This window comes from Ixodes scapularis, unplaced genomic scaffold (genome assembly GCF_016920785.2).
Source record: "Ixodes scapularis isolate PalLabHiFi unplaced genomic scaffold, ASM1692078v2 PGA_scaffold1__304_contigs__length_218370807, whole genome shotgun sequence".
NCBI lineage: Eukaryota > Metazoa > Arthropoda > Arachnida > Ixodida > Ixodidae > Ixodes > Ixodes scapularis.
The window spans coordinates 27117375-27133799 of NW_024609846.1; the positions used below are offsets into that span (position 1 = coordinate 27117375).

Genomic DNA, 16425 nt, shown 5'->3' on the forward strand with positions numbered 1-16425 from the left:
TGTATTTGGTTGATTCTACGTGTGGCTACCTTTCCATTGCAGTACTTCAATGTTAGTAGTTTACTGACAAAATAGTTTGATTTTTGTTCTCTAGGCATCACTAGGAACGTTCTACGTTACGGATGCTCTGACCGATGCCAGACGCTGCGAGGGTGAAACAATAACAAACTGTGCTTAAAAAAATACAAAAAAAAATTGCGGTGGCTTAGCTCGGCTATGCCAGGATATACGTAGCGTGAGCTTATGCGCACGAAATGAGAGGCGCTATCAAGGGGCTCCGGTGCAGCGTCAGACTTGGCTACTGCGCAACGGGGGCGCAGAGCTGGGCACGCGGCGGCGCCAGTCCGTCTGCCGCGGCTGTGACCTCAGTCCTCTGGTATGCGCAGACTGGCGAGGCGCGCGCGGCCGCGGCGACTCCGGCGCGCCAGCTGTGCGTCGTGTGACGTCACTGCTCCTCGCGCATGCGCAGCACGGCTCTTTGGGGGCCACGCGAAACTGCTCAACCTCGGCCAGTGTAGCTCACGCTAGAAAAAGCGGTAAAGGGAAGCCGCGCCAGAAGCGCACGTCACGGCGTCCTCCATCTTTTTGTTTGTGCTCATCCGGCGGCTGATCCAGTCAAGCGCTTTCTAAAGCGGCAGTCCGACTGCTCATATACACGCTGTTGGCTACCGACATTGTTTGAGGCCTGAAGCATGTTCCAAGCGCTTTCGTCAATACATTTGTGCAATCAGCGTAAGAGAAGCGTGAGCCTCAGTTAATGCCTGCACACTATCAGCAGACGGTGTGCATCACAGTGCCTGATCTTGTTTGACTTCCACCGCGCTCACGAGGAAAGCAAATAGACTCCCCCAGAGAATCATTATGGTCAGATTAACGACTGCTTTATTGGGATCGCCCCCTGACTGGGGGCCTTCGGAGAGGCTACTTCGTGTTCTTATTCGGACACCACGCAGGCCGCCTGGCAGGCAGCCAGGCTGGCGAACTTCTGGCAGTCGTGTGGCCCGGTCACCGACGGGATGGTCACGCACTCGCCCGTGGTCGGGTCGTAGCGGGCGGTCGCGGTCACGGTATGGTGCGGGTCAGGGGCGCCAGGGCTGGTACAAGCTGGACGACGAGGAATCGAAAAAAGAAACAATCTTAGTTTTTTGTTTTTGGTTTACCGGGAAAAAAAGTTTAGAAACGCGCTCATTCCTATTAAATTGACGGTTATCTAAAGAAAAAAAAGAAAAAAAAAAGATACGCTGCTTCAATTTGAGAGAAACTTGCATATTCGAGTCAATAAAATCACCGAGACTCCGAAGCAATAGAAGAAGAGACGAGTATTACTTTTAGCGTTTAGCACGGTCGCTCGATTGGCCTAGAGTTTCTTTAACCCGATTTCATAGAGCGGCGAGGGCGAAAGTTTAAAATAAATTACGAAGGATGCCGACGCTTGCAGCACGAAAAAATTGGGACGATTTTTACTGCCAAATGACAAAATCCTTCACTTCTAAAGATGCACCACTCGTGGTGTAACGTGAACCAATCACAGCCTGTTTTCTAGAAGCACTCATATAATTAAGGCGATGGTGAACGTTAGCCCTCAAACACGTTGCGATAAAAATGAAAAAAGAGAGCGATGTACACAAGATTACCGTTATTCAGATGATATAATAGGAAGCTAAGTCAAATCTAGAACATTGAGAGTACGAATGTAGTGGCCTTCGTGACACTGACATTCGTTAAAAAGATTTAAACAATTTCTTAAAACGTTCACTTTTTTTTTTACAGGAGCTTTGGGAACGTTTTAGCAAGCAACGCTGCAGCAAGTCAATAAAAGATTGGTTTCTTAAAGAAAGACGAAGAACACACATACCTTGAGGATAGGGGCAAACATGCTGTGCACCCGCATTCACAGTATCTGTAAACAAGGATAAGAGGCAAGCGTCAATACCACACGACAGCTCCGTCGCCCTACGCGAAATTTACGTGTCTGCTCTATACGGTTTATGCGTTTTGTCCCTCGTGACTGATTAGTGGAAGCTGGCGTATGTGGCGTCATCCCTCCACTCATGCTATAGCGCTTCCCATCAGTGAAAATAAAAGCCGGACATCTTGGGGGGTTTTACGCGCCATGGCAACAAAGTACGGCTTCTGGCACACCACAGCAAAGGACTGAAGACAATTCTTAATGGCACGGATTCTTTTTTGTTTTGGTTTTTAGGTGTACTTAACTCTGAGTTACACAACGACTTCTCTATCATGAGCCGCCCAAGTGCGTGCATCTTGGCAGGGACCGGTGATCCGTAGATCGGCACATTGCCTCGAAGACGCCGAGGCGGCTCTCGTAACTTAAGTTTGAGTTACTCTGCTGTACGCGCAAAGGGAGCCAGTAAACGCTGCTCTCAGTCGGGACACCAAAAAAAAAAAAAAAAAATCAGGGTGACGCCGTTCACGCTTCTGAGGCACGCACGACGACGAAAACATTTTTTTTTTTCTTTTTGTTATAATTGATATACGACAACTTCAGAATAAATTATACAACAGTCACGCGCAAAACTCGCTATAGTTATGCAATAAGAAACAGATTATGGTGCGAAAGGGTAAGTATATTCCCTCATAGTTGGCGAGCCGAACTTTAAGCAAAAGAATTTCCGAGCTTTATCACAGCTAAAATGTGTGGCAACGTAGAAAGTGCGGGAGTGACTCCACTTTTGAGTTCCTAGAGATGAACGTCCTAACTACTCCACTCACTGCAAACAGGACATTTTGTTCACATCAAGCAACAAAAACATCGTCAGCGCTTTTTTTTTTTTTCGAATTTAGCGTTCACAAGGAGGAAGTTTAAACCCTCATTCAGGAAAATTGAATGGAGCGAACGTATCTCCAACCCACAAGTGTCCGGAGCAAAGGCGAAGGCATCGGTGCGTGAGCCTTTCTCAGCATGCATGCTTTTGTAATTGTACGAGGACTCCTGCATCAGAGGCACTTTCTAGAGCCACTCGTTGGTGCCCATGCCTTCGTCTTTACTGCAGATGTTTATGAGACGGCTGAACGCGCGCAGCCTAAAGGTTTCTTTTTTTAGTTGGAAGGGCTGGCTGTGGCCATTCTGAGTCGTAGACAGCCTTCGGGACGGTGGATACAGCCTTGGCAAATCAGGCATCTCGGTGCGGGGGCCTTCTTCCTCGGCACAACGCGACAGCCTGGAAACCGTAATGCGCATGACTCGGAGTGCCCACACCTCTACGGGGGAATTTCGTGCTTTAAGCGCGCTGTCCAAGGCTAATCTATTCTCTAAATTATTTGATTCGCCTAACGATTAATCTGCTGCGGCGCATCAAACGCTAAGCGGAAAAAGTTTTGTTTCTATTCTTAATGGATGTAGTTTTTATTGCAGTTTTTATGTTGCGCAATACTCTGTCTCGGGAGTTGTGTGCAGCAAAGGTAAGGGCATAGGCGAGGGCACATGGCTTTCAGATTTGCTCTCCTTTCGCGAGTTACACGCTGGCGCTTGTGCTGCATGCAACTCATGAGATGGAGCATAGATTATGACATTGCTGCATTGCGATTTATGAATGAGCACTAAATGATGGGACCTACACCGAGATAGTTGTCTTTCGGCCAATGTGGCTCTGTAGGTATCTCTTTAAACAACCTAGGTTAAACTAGGGTACCCTACACTGTGTAGAGGACAAAGTAGGATCGCCCGGGCAAAACAGCTCCCAAACTCTGCTGCGAACATCTTTTCGCAACTAGGGCTGTGTACGAGCCTGGAATAAATTGGGAACGGAAATTTGCGGAACATTCGTTGACAATTTAGGCCCCTTCTTTCTAATAAAGGACTGCACACACTGGAAAACAAGCTTAAAATAAATTTGTGCCCCCCCCCCCCCCCCCCCCCCAAAAAAAAAAAGAAAAGAAAAGCCTCTTATCAAAGAGTTTTTTTCGAGTAATTTACATCTACGTAGGCTGTTGGAGGAAATGTAAACAATACTCACGGCACACGACGGCGAAGCAAAGTACCAGCAAAAGCATCGCCTTGGACGAGACCGAAAAGTTAGCTGCCATCGTTTTGAAGTTGTCGTTGAGCCGCTGATCAGCAGGAAAGACACTAAGCGCAACGCCAAGCCGGCCTTTTAAACAGTCGAGGTTTCCGGCCCAGATCGCAACATCGTCGTAAAACGAGAGCCAAGACCCTCCTTCACGTGTCTGGGGCGCGCTATCTCCAGCCGCTGCATAGGCAGTTCTTTTGATTCGCCGAAATGACCGCAAGGCTGAAGAGCGGGCAAAAACAGGCGTCAGGCTCTCGAGTCCCGGTCAATCGTCAATACGCACTTACGATCTGCCGAGCGCGGCAATTATCGGAACAAGACAAGCAACTATCGCTAGACCTCCTTTTTTTTAAATTTCTTGTTACACTCAAGAAAAACGGCGTTTGCCCTTAAAAAAAGGCAAGGCGTTCAAGCTCCAGAAACGACGACAAAGTAATATGTGCCTAAAGCATCTTAGAAGCGTTCTGGCTTCATTCTTGCTTCCACCATGTCTCCGGACAATATTTGCACACACTCAGAAAAAAAGGGTGTATTCTTACACCCTTTGTCCCGTATAATACACCCCAAAACTCCAGTTGGACGTACAGCGCACTGACTTTTACGAGAGGCTCGATAGCCGTGTGGCTCAACCTATTAAAGTTGCTAATGTACGCGTTACTGCATGACTACAAAAAAAATAATAATAATCGGGGTTTTTTTGGCCTTACTGCAAAACCTCGATGTTTTCTTTCTGTGGTTTTTGATAAGTACTTTATGTTTTTATGTTCTCACCGTTATCAAGCCCCTCGTAAAATGAGGAGCCGTCTCTTCGCCTTTAGTGCGCTGCGCTGTGCGTCGAATTGAAGTTTTGGGGTGCATGATAAGGGACAAAAGGATGTAAGATGACACCTCTTCTTTTTTTTTTTTTAGTGTATGATGAAATTTGCGCCGTGAAAAAGAAACGAGTCACACTGTGTCCGTCTTTTGTATGATGTGTTAAAACAGTTAGCGCCCCTTAAGCGTTGCTGCACACAATAGTTGTGAGAAGTTCTTTAATGATGTGCTCAGTCTCGCCGCTGAGAAAACGCCTTCTTTTGTTGTGCTTTTAGGGATGAACTAGACACAAGATATAAAAAAATATATATATATATATCGCTCGGGCACTGCGGTTTCGTTACAAAAATATGTCCAAGTCGCGGAGCATTGCGCGGAAATATAGAACCAATTAGATAAAGTAAATATTACTGTTAAAATGACGGTAGCATTTATTTGTCTCGCGTGGTTGGCACGCTCTCTAAGAACAATGACTCTTCCCGACATAAGGAGTTGAACTAGGAGGCCATACGTCATTTGTAAACTACTTCCAAAATGTAATTTAATTATAATTGCTTTACTCCAAAGGGAGTTTAACAACAATTACAATTACTACTACGTGAAGAGTAATTCATTAGAATTACGAATTACTTAAGTAATGCAATTACTTTAAAATTACTTATTTCTTTTGATAACGACCCTACTTGGGCCATATAACTTTAAGCTACACAGTCAGTTTGTCCCAGCGCTAACACCCTTAGGCTGTTCAGGCAAGCACCATCAATAATGGGTGCTTGCCAAACACCCTTGGCAAAGGGTGCTTGATATGGAATGGGCGCCCGCTGGGGTGGTTCCGTGGATGCTGGGCCATCCCAGCCAATCCAGCGCCGGGAGAGTATCACGCGACGTTTTGGTCGTGTGGAGCTCAAGGTCACATGACGCTCTCTCGACGCTGGGTGGCTGTAGCGTCCACAGCGCTCCGACGAAAGGTAAAATGAGGTAGAGGCCCCAGGGAAAAGTGTATAGGAAGGTGTCCAATACATACACATGTCAGAACTTGTAAACTGTAGAAACGTCATGTAAGGTATTGCATGTTCTTATATTAGTATTTTATGATTTACAGCTTATCATGTTTACCTAACGCATAAACACTTTTTTTCACTTAGGGTGATTGCCACATCATTATATACGAGGCACGTGATAAGCAAACATTGAGTCACACTGAACATAACTCACTTCATGAAGAAGTAATACAAAAGAGCTCCTTGCAAACCCCATCATAACCCTGAGGGTAACTGGGCAGTGCTACGTCGCCCCCCTTTCTCGAACTCTAAGTGAGCAAGCGGTGACCCCAAGCATCGTACTGCACGGTTGAACAATTGTAAGCATCATGGGCTGCCACAAACGAAGCATGTGGAGCTTTCCTGTTGGGACATCAAGTGACATGTTTTGTTTGTCTCAGAGGATTGCAGGAAACACGCTTCGCTTATCACTTGTTTCCTTATGCGCATCTGCTTACTAAGTGGAAGCAGGGTAGAGGGAAGTGGTCTAGCCCTTGACTGAACCACAGCAGTATTTCAGTAAATGAGGCTCATTAAGACATCAATTGGAATGTGTTGAATTGAACATTTATTGATCCTAAGAGACAAATGTAAAATACAATGTTCGCCATTCTATGACATAAAGAATGCTATCTGCAAACATGTAATAAACAATATCACAGAATGAGCTTACACTCTACGGCAGTAAAGCAAATGTTTCGGTAGAAGACGCTATCCTCTTGCTGATGTACAAGGAAAATTATAAAGCTATGGAAGACGACTATGAATGAGGAACTTCTACAGCTAAATTCTAAGCACCTCGCCTACAGGTCAGCATAAGTTATCACAGAAAGTACCCAACGTTTAAAGACAGAAAAAGAAAACATGCCTCCATAAAACCTTCTATCATTTGTACTGTAAGCAAAATAAAAATGAACCTAATAATACTGGAGAGGAAAGGGCATCATACACTTTTTCTTAAACGGCTCACAAAACATCTCCTCGACCACATACCAGTATGCAGACTTTGTTCAAAAACTTAATTATTACTGTCCTTCGAGTTGTGTCCCTCAAGCCAAGGAAAAGCCTCTCCAAAGCCACCAGCGTGTTGAAAGCCTTGCGTTCGTACGAGATGCTGAGCAGCCAAGATGCTGCCAACAGATGCACAGCCCATCTTCTGCATTACAAACGGAGAAGAGGCGCTCACGGTCCACAACAAGGTGAAGAAAGTCAGTATCGTCCAGCTCTTGCCTGGTGTCGACGACAGATTGCCTCGGTGGGCTGTGTTCATCCTGCGTTAGGTAAAAGGAAAAAGCACGACATATTTTAATGTAGAAGGCCAAAACATATTTGCTCTCGTCAACTGTTATTATTCGCTGCAGTTACGGCCATGAGCATCAGCCTCCCCACGGGAATGTAGATCTTATCTTTGAACAAGTAACCGGCATCTGCTGCAGTGTAAAACGAATAAGGAACTACATCACGACATGAAGGTATTGAGACACAATCTTAAAGACACTTTTGAGTATACCTATTTCTGTACTAAGGTGCATATGCGAAATCTATTTGTATTTTAGTAATAGAATACTTTTGTGACGTAATATGATACGCTGCTAGAAAAGAAAAGAAAACCAAGTATTTTAGCATCTGTATATTGGGCACACTTGTACAGTATTTGCAGAAGTATATTTAAAATGTCCAATTACTTCAAAGACAAGTATATCTCATTATCTCTATTTGAGGCTTTCAGAAGATACATCACGCTGGGCAGAGATGCTCAAAGAACTTATCTGTAATACAAATATTGAAATACATGCGCTGAAAGATAAAATACAGATGCTAAAAAACATTTGCCTTTGACATAATAAGATATTTCCCAAATACTTCCAAAATACAGAAAACGGGATTCTCGTACACCAATACATGTATTCAGGTACTGAAAAACTTTTTATTTCGAAGACGCATTGCCAGCCAAGACTCGGGAACATCCTACCAGTCAATAGACTTTGGTTCACGGCCTTCACTGTTTGGCATCCTTAGATCTGATCAGCTTCAACAACACCCAGGGACTACTTAAGTGGCGATCTTTCTTTCATGTCTTTCGGAACCAATTGGCAAGTTCAACATGTCATGAGCTAAGGGGTGAACGGTTCTAATTTTCGACGTTGATTTAGCGGGAATAATAAAACGGGAAGGGGACCAAACACAGACGGCCACCGTTCTTCAATCCACAACAACCTTTATTTTCAGTTACGATCGCCGTTCCCCAACGCGCTTTAGAGAAAATTGGCAAGAGAAAGGGAAGACGTTTGTTCCTTGGAGCGCGAGTGACTTTTTTGCGCTCCGTGACGCCACGTCCACAAACAAGATGGCCGCGCTGGTTGTCAAGACGAAGGGCACTGTCGTACCGCTGCTCTTTTTCACTTCAACAGTGCTTAATCTAGCGGGCGAAAACAATTTCATTTGAAAGCCACGACAGCTATTAGCGATCCGCAAAAGGTTTGTTCCTGCATCTCGCCTGAAAACCAATTCATCTATTGAACGGTAGCGTGCCGATTGCACAGCGACAGAAAACTTGGGATAACAAGACATTCGGACCGCTGCCCCTTTTAGAATTCTTAGCCCAGCGAATAAAGATACTTGGATTCAAAATCCGAAACATCAGTTAGCGTTGCGGGAAAAAAATGTATTCGCGCCTATCGCCTGAAAATTAATTGACGTGCTATGAACGGTGGTGTGGCGGTCCAGCGCCGGCACCCACAAAGGCAACGAAGTTAGTGGTCGGCTCGAGCCCGACGGCACTGGATGATAAACAGAACATTCTCACCTAAGCTTCGGAGTCGGTCGCACCACCTCTTCCGTCCTGAGCAATGAACGCGCTACAGCCGGTATCTTCCAGGCAGCTGTACGTGGGCGCCGCCATAACCGACCTGCAATTTTTCTTTCCCCTTATTCCGTTCGCTTCACTTCATCATTGCCAAAGCAGGACAGGTTTTTGAAACTTTCGGCGCTACCAAGTCCTTTTCCTCAGCATACGTCTTTGTTGAGGCTCGTCAACGCCTGCTTCGGTGGCTCGGCATCCCGGTAAGACAAGAGAAGGTCCGCAATGGCGGCTCAATGTGGCGCGTGTTTAAAACAAGGGAGTATTTAGCGCCACTAAATAAGCTACGCTTCAGAGTAACGACACTTGGCCATATAGTGGCTTAAAATTATGGTTGCCAGTTACCTGAAGCTTTATCTGAAATCACGGGGAACGCTTTTGCGTCCTCCACAAATGTTTAAACGGTTCGCAACAAAGCAAAGCAATATTACATTATCTTCCGGAAGCGTGTTTCACATGCAGCGATTTTGACCCTAGAGCGGTGCGATTTCTGCCGTTGCGGTGCTCGTGCCGCTCAACCGCTGGTGCTGGCCAGAGCGCCGCGACGGCAGAAATCGCTCCGCTTTAGGGCCAAAACCGCTGCATGTGAACCAGGCTTAATGCCGAATCTAATGCTGAGTAAGTTGCACTTTTGAATCATGACAATCGGCAGTTGCGTCTGCTCTGCACAAGCACCAAAATGGCCGCGCTCACAACAATGTCGGGGAAGAGGGTACCGATCACTGATCTCTATTGTAGTAGGCTGGATTGCGGATCGCGGCCTCGGCAGCTGGGGCCGAGTGTCGCCACCGGCGGCCATTGATTGACACCAGCCAATGCATGGCTATGGGAAGAACGAGAAAAAGTGCAGTTTCCCCCGTTTCTAAGCTGTTCTCGGCACTGAAACTTTTTGGATGCTTTTCGATAAGCCCGTCAAATAGCTTGTTTACAAACATTAAAACTGACGGCCCTCTCAATTCTTATAAATAAATATTTTGTGGTCGAGAGCGACTCCGCAGTAGTGCAGCTCAATGATGCGAGTTACCTGGAGTTACCGCGGAGTCGGTGGCGGTTTCGTTGAGTTGGGTTTAGCAGACGACATGCTCCAAGGTTTTGCAACGCGGAATTCGCTCACTCCCGGAAAGCCGCTGTCGAGATAGAACTTCTTTGTCATTCATCAACTTCTCGGCTTCCCTGAGGACGGTCTTATTGACGGCAAGTTCCTTTGTTTACTCCAGAGTGTCGAACCGATATTTTGATCGGTTCGGTTTGGGTTCGGGTTCACGGCTTTCGGTTCAGTTCCGGTTCAGTTCCGGGGCGCAAAAAATAACGGTTCAAACCGGTTCAAACCGGTTCGAACCGGTTCGAACCGGTTTGAACCGCTAAATTGAGAATATATTTTCCGCGTTGTCCTGTCAATAGGCGCTATTTAGGCCGTGAAACTAACTGCTGCAAACGATCTGATTTTTGCGAGGACCTATTTTTGAGAATTTCGCGAATCGCCTACAATTCGCGAAAAATGGGTCCCACGAACAATTTCGGTAAAATGTAAACACATCAAAATTTATATTGAGATTCCACCGCGTCGAGAAAATTACAACCCGCGAATTATTCCAAAACTTCAGCTTTGACCTAAATCGCGAAATATTGAGCCCACGAAAAATAAGTCGTTTACAGTATATAGTTTTCTTCTTTTTTTATCGTTTGTTCAATCCATTTTGATTTTCAGGTACCAAAATTATAAAATTCTGTTATTTATTCCTACACAACAAGAAAAGAAAATCTACATTAACATACAAAACGTCGTGTTTATACGACTCAACATCCCTTCGTTTACCAGAGTCACATACATTGTACCTGAATCGAAATGTTTTTGACGAAGTGAAGTTGGTTGCCCAAAATACCCTAAATTGGTACAACTTTGTATCGCAGTATTAGATGTTGAATCGTGGTTTTGTCCTTGAATTAAGGAATTAATTACAGTGAATAAAATCATGAAATGGGCACCTCTTCGCCATATATACCATAAAATGTGTTTTACGGAATACGTTTCACAATATATATATGATGACGAGATGAATGAGCTTAATGCAATATAATTTTCAAAATGTCACGAAAGTTACTGGACAAGTTCTTCCAGTCTATATTTTATAGAAACACTAAGCGACAATCGCAATGCTTGTTTTTTTAACTAGCATTGTTTGCTCTCAGCACCATGATGCGGGCGACGAATCATGCGAAAAGGAGTGGCTGAAATTGTTCACTCTAATCAATGAGCACCTTCGTACTGAGATCGAATCTCACCTATAGTGCTTACCCATGTGAACATTTTCTTATTCTGGATAAACTGGCATAGCCTGGATGTTGAGGTTTGTTCTTGACAAAATGCCGGTCAATTTAATTTGCAAATAAGCATCACCCTCGCTAATTGATGATTTTTGTTAAATAGAATAAAGTGGGATTTCATGCTCTACTCAATTCGGAAGCTACTTAATCGGACACTTTCTGAGAGTTTAAGTGTGCAATCGTCATAGTTCCACCATTCGTTCCAGTAAAAAAACGCGATAATAAAAACACATAAAAAACGCGATAATAAACTTCTATTTATTTGAGAAGTTATATATGCGTGAGGAACACATAGTTATTTAAATTAGCTTCAAAATAAAAAAAAAATATTTAAAGCTTTTCCAAATCACCTATAACGTGTCTATAGAGGATAAAAGCGGCAAAAAAGATTTGCAGAACATCGTTCAGATAATTTAAAGGTTCATTTACTTATATATCTTTGAGGTGAGGATCTTCTATTTGTGCTGCCAAATCTTCAGACGGGAATTAAGTATATTTTTATTATCATCGATAAATTTGACTTTATGAAGTTCACATAACCGCCTGAGATGGACACGGAAGGACGATACTCGAAAATACGCCAGCTGTTGGGTCTTCGGCAACGTGCTTTTGTTAGCTGTTTTGCAGTGTAAAATACTGGGTGGCAGGGTATGCCAAAAAGCGCTGTGGTCACATGATATATCGGAAGGCCAATACACGAAATGGGCAGAAATAAGGAGATGACACGCAACTTTTTCTAAATAATCCCTTACATAACGCTTTACTGCAAAAAGAGATGCATAGAAATGCAGAAAATGATATTCCTAATTAAACATAGATTCCGCGCAGGGCAAACAATATTTTTTAGAATCCTAATATAAATCACTTTTGGGCATCAGCTTGCCTCAGCTCGAAACGTCGCGAGATACTGCCTCGGGAGGCTAATGTTATCTTAGGTTGTTTTGTTTTGGAACCTTACTTCACGACTCTGTGCTTTATCAGTCATGTGCTCCAACATTTCATGAGGCTGCCGTATATCATCGCGAGACTGCTATAAATACTACACAACTTTACACCTTGGACGTCTACTGCTAGTGTTGTGAACGTCGCACTTCACCAGAAAGCTGAAGTATTTAACATGGTTTGCACGTGAGGTAATCACATTAGATACTGGTTGTCATTGCGAGTTGTTCTTGCTGAGAAAATCAAATCCGGTGGGGCAAAATGCACGCTACAAAAGTTTCGCGCTCAGTGCAAGCTATGTATTTGAGAGGCACACATTTTTCTTGTGGGTGCATCGTCGTTAGGCACGGCGCGAGTATCTGGCACGACGAAAACGTGCTTTCTGGCAAGAGTGTATTTACAAATAAAAGTTGTACCAACTACCCATCTGTCACTATCGTTTCCAGGACACGCTTTCTAGTCTGCGCCGAAAATGCGGGGCAGAGGAATCTTTGTGAATAGTATGCTTTAAAACTACCCCCCTCCCCACTCCCTTTTTTTTTAGTTGCTCCTCAAGATACTTTTTATTCCTTAGGGATTGCCTGCTCCGTATTGAGTGGTGTTCACTCGACAATTATATTTGTGTCACTTGTTAACAGTAATTCTTCCTTGCTTTTACTTTGCACCACACTGTGAAGTTTAAACAAAATACAGGGCGGTCGAAACTTGGAGAACTTGAGAACGACACTCCTGTGAGACTTAAGAGCGGCTGCCAACGTTCGGCTGTCCCCAGCGTGAGGCCACTAGGATCTTTCTTCTCAGGTATCCCTCCCGTACACACTAATAGTTCCATGTAACGTCGGACTAACACGTCACATTTAGACCCTTTAACACTTCTATTCTCGGGACAACTTTCTGGGGCAGTTCAGCAATAACGAAAACATATTTGGGAGCCTCAATGGCGTGCATACATGTAAAATTGGTCGTGCAGCATTTTTTTTTTACCTTAAGTTCAATAAATACCGCTAAGATGTAATCCCTGACGTTAATAACTTGCAAAAGCATCCATTAGTTTGCCCCTTCGCGAAATGGCAGACAGTCGAAAGAAAGAAATGAAACAGCTTTCCTTTCCTCAACTCGCAATCTGGACTATCAGCCACGTGATCTGGTCCTAATATATACACCTTCAGTGTTTATCATAGTCATACGCAGGGTTGGCAAAGCAGAGAGCATGGGCTGATCTTCAGATATAGTTTTAGTTGGGCTATAACGCCCGAGCCCCACTAAAGCGACAAACAGAAACAAACGACAGCGGCTAGTCTTAGACCAGAGTATTTCGCGATTTGACAGGCTTCGTAGAATAAAGAAGGCTATGCTCAAACACGAGTATTATGCACACGATGGTACCATTTGCAAGCTTGTAAACGCTCGTGCTAACTTCGCGAGCACCGAACAACTCAAAGCCGTATAAAGGTACCATCGCGAACATGCTGCATGTCTCTGAGGCTTGTCGCTGTCGTTTGTTTCTGTTTCTAGCTCTAGTGGGACTCGGGCCCATCATAATCTTTGAGTTGAACACGAGCCGTTACCCGAATGTTTGGCGATGCTGGTTGTCATGAACCAGAGCATTCGACTCGAGATCACGACAATCGGGTACATCATGGTGTCACGTGACTCTCAGTGCGAAGTTGTGATGTCATGTGACGTCACGGTATCAACAACGTTAATAGATCTAGCGACGTCCTCAATTTGAATCGACTTAACGCGGTGAGTCACGTGACGTCACGGGGTCACGTGATGTGACATTAATTGACAACATGTCTTGACATCATGACGTCACGTGACGATGTGACACATGCCTAATCATAGTGCCAATAAGAAAGCGCCGCAAAAAAACAGGATTTATTATACATTGCAATTCTGTATATGACGATTTGATCAATACGTAGAGGAATACACGTGCCAATTTTTTTATTCCCAAATAATAAATTTGTAATACTAACAAAAAAAAAAAATACCGTGAACCGTTTTGAACCGGTTACCATTATATTTTTTTTTCGGTTCAGTTCCGGTTCAGTTCCAAGATGGCGGCGAAGATTTCGGTTCGGTTCAGTTCCGGTTCGGCTAAAAATAACGGTTCTGTTCCGGTTTTTGGTTCGGTTCGGTTCCGGTTCGACACCCTGGTTTACTCCACTACGAGAGCAAGCTTGCCTGCTCAGCCGTAGGTGCTCCGGTACGTTTGATTTTTTTATTTGGCGACCGGACGTTCGACAAATACCGATTCGATCTCCAAACACCCGACGTTAGGATCGCAGCGCACAATAAAATACTCGCCTCCGAGCACAGCGTACATGCTTCAATAGGCTTACTTTTGTGCGTTTCTCCCATAGACTTCCGTGTATTGCCTGGTGTCAAGCAATGGCCGCCGGTGGCGACACCGACGGGCTCCCGATCCGCGATCCAGCCTACTAAAATAGAGATCAGTGGTACCGATACTCTAAGCGCAGCTCATTTAGTGGCTCTAGGGGTGTTCATTGGCGGCCATAGCTGCGTGATCAACTGACGAGCGCGTGCTAACAGCGAGCTTGCAGAGTTCTTTTGAAACGTGCATTCCGCACCATCAAGATGACCGGTCTTAGCAGCCTAGTAGTGTAAGCTCGTTGTGAGCATGCGCTCAAAACATCGGACTCGAGTATGGGGTCCACTGCTTCCAGACCCACGAGGTGAGGGCAAACGCTACAGGAGGTGTGGCCACTGCGCCTGCGCAGGAACCAGATTCCCGCGAAGCTTCCGCGCATGCGCCCTGCCAACTGACAGTTGTAGGGAACCGGCACATCCGATACGGTACGATGGGTCGTCCGGTACGCACTGGGCATGTGCGAGTCTCCTGCCGGGAGCGCATGCGCACTTCGTACCGGAGGGCCTATGGTACCGTCTCGGTTGTGCCGGTTCCCTACAACTCTCTAATAGCAGCGCATCCGCGGCGGAACGAAGGACCAGGAAGAGGAAGGAGTAGGAGAGGAGGAGTAGCAGGGAGGATGAGGGAAGAGGGGCATAGCCTCCCCTCAGTGCCCTTCCCTCCTCCTCCTCAAAAGCTGCGCTCTCATTCGGCGTTACAGGGAGTTGTAAACGGCTTTCATTTTTCACTTTGCACACTGCCGCCCCACGCAGGCCTTAATTTAGCTGGGAAGTTACTTCGGTTTCTGCCTTCCGTATCCACGAGATGCCGGGTTCGTCATAACCGCACGGTCGGAAGTGGCCTCGATAGTTTCTGTGTGTCTTGTACGCGCTATGCTCTGCCTAGTTGCTGCGCTCGGAGTAGGAAATTCCGAGTGTCGGAGGAGGTGGAAGTGGCTGATTTACACACGTCCGACCAACTTCGACGCCTGTTTTTCAGCCTCTTGCGAGGACTTACGACAGGTAGCGCATCAGCAGGAATGGCGGTCGTAGGCGGCTGAAAAGCTGCTTGCGTTGGTCACAACGCACTCAAACGCAAATCTAGAGCCTTAAGGGGAAATGTAAGCGGTTCTCTATTTGAGGGAAAACATTTAAATCGTCTTCGTTAAGGCCTCCAGGATCACGAATATCGATATTAGATTTTTAATGTGGTGCACGGAGGCTGCAGAAAATCATTTTCGAAGTACCGCCGAAACCCCTCCTTGCCGGGTCGTGACGTCACAAAAGGAGTTTTCGGAATCTCTGCTCCGCGCATCTCCAAGGCCTATCGAAGCTATGCACGCACACTCTCGCTATTTTGAAAAAGGTCAGAAAAATATGTCACGACTGGCGCCAGTGCGGGCGAATAAATACGTGGAAAGCTTGCCATTCCATGCGTGGCCCTTGAGCGACCCGCGTTAAGCGGCCGAAAGATCCTCTTATGACGTCACGACTGGTCGGAGGTTTTTCGTCGTTTCCCGCGTTTAGGTTCATGTTCGGGGAAAACGAACGTGACACTCAGATTCACGGGATAAAAATACCTCAAAATTCGCCTAAAACTCTTTTTTTTTTTTAAGATGTGTTTTAGGTTTTTGTTTAAAGAAACGTGAACTTAACAATTACGCGTCCAATAACTTCCCTTCCAAATATTTGGCAATGGCGCCCGAGCAGGTGCGCCTCCTCAAACCTGGGCGGATATTCGTTGCAGGAACGGCGGTGGGCGGCAATCGGGTGCACCGATTCTTCGTTAGAATCGCAAACATCTCTTGTCATTATCCGCGCCGTGACAACACAATGGAAGTCATGTACAAAATCTGTTTCCAACCTAAAGTACAGCTGGGGTGTTATGTTGCGCTTTTTGGATTCCACGGCGACTAGGGAGAATGAAGTGACGTCAACAACGTAGTAAACGCAGATTGGATGTTGATTGGTGAGAGTCTCTGATGATGAATTTCCGCAGAAGATAACAACGCTCACTTTTTTTTGTTTTCTTCTGCGA

At 45.4% G+C, this 16425-nt stretch overlaps 1 protein-coding gene across 1 annotated transcript; it reads right to left on the bottom strand.

Moving 5' to 3' along the window:
• Positions 1-865: 865 nt before the first annotated feature.
• On the bottom strand, positions 866-4108 carry LOC120849776 (WAP, Kazal, immunoglobulin, Kunitz and NTR domain-containing protein 1). The gene is made up of 3 exons (XM_040222013.2): positions 3978-4108; positions 1856-1900; positions 866-1104 (listed from the first exon to the last, which is right to left on the bottom strand). Exons 1-3 carry the CDS (start codon positions 4045-4047, stop codon positions 935-937), a joined length of 285 nt encoding a protein of 94 aa, XP_040077947.1. The 5' UTR covers positions 4048-4108; the 3' UTR covers positions 866-934.
• Between the last annotated feature and the right edge of the window lie 12317 nt (positions 4109-16425).

Coding starts and splice junctions, on each gene's coding strand:
- LOC120849776 (XM_040222013.2), bottom strand. CDS start 4,047: ATGGCAGCTAACTTTTCGGTCTCGTCCAAGGCGATGCTTTTGCTGGTA. Junction 1,901..3,977: donor TTGCTTCGCCGTCGTGTGCC/GTGAGTATTGTT, acceptor CCTTGTTTACAG/ATACTGTGAATGCGGGTGCA. Junction 1,105..1,855: donor TGTTTGCCCCTATCCTCAAG/GTATGTGTGTTC, acceptor CTCGTCGTCCAG/CTTGTACCAGCCCTGGCGCC.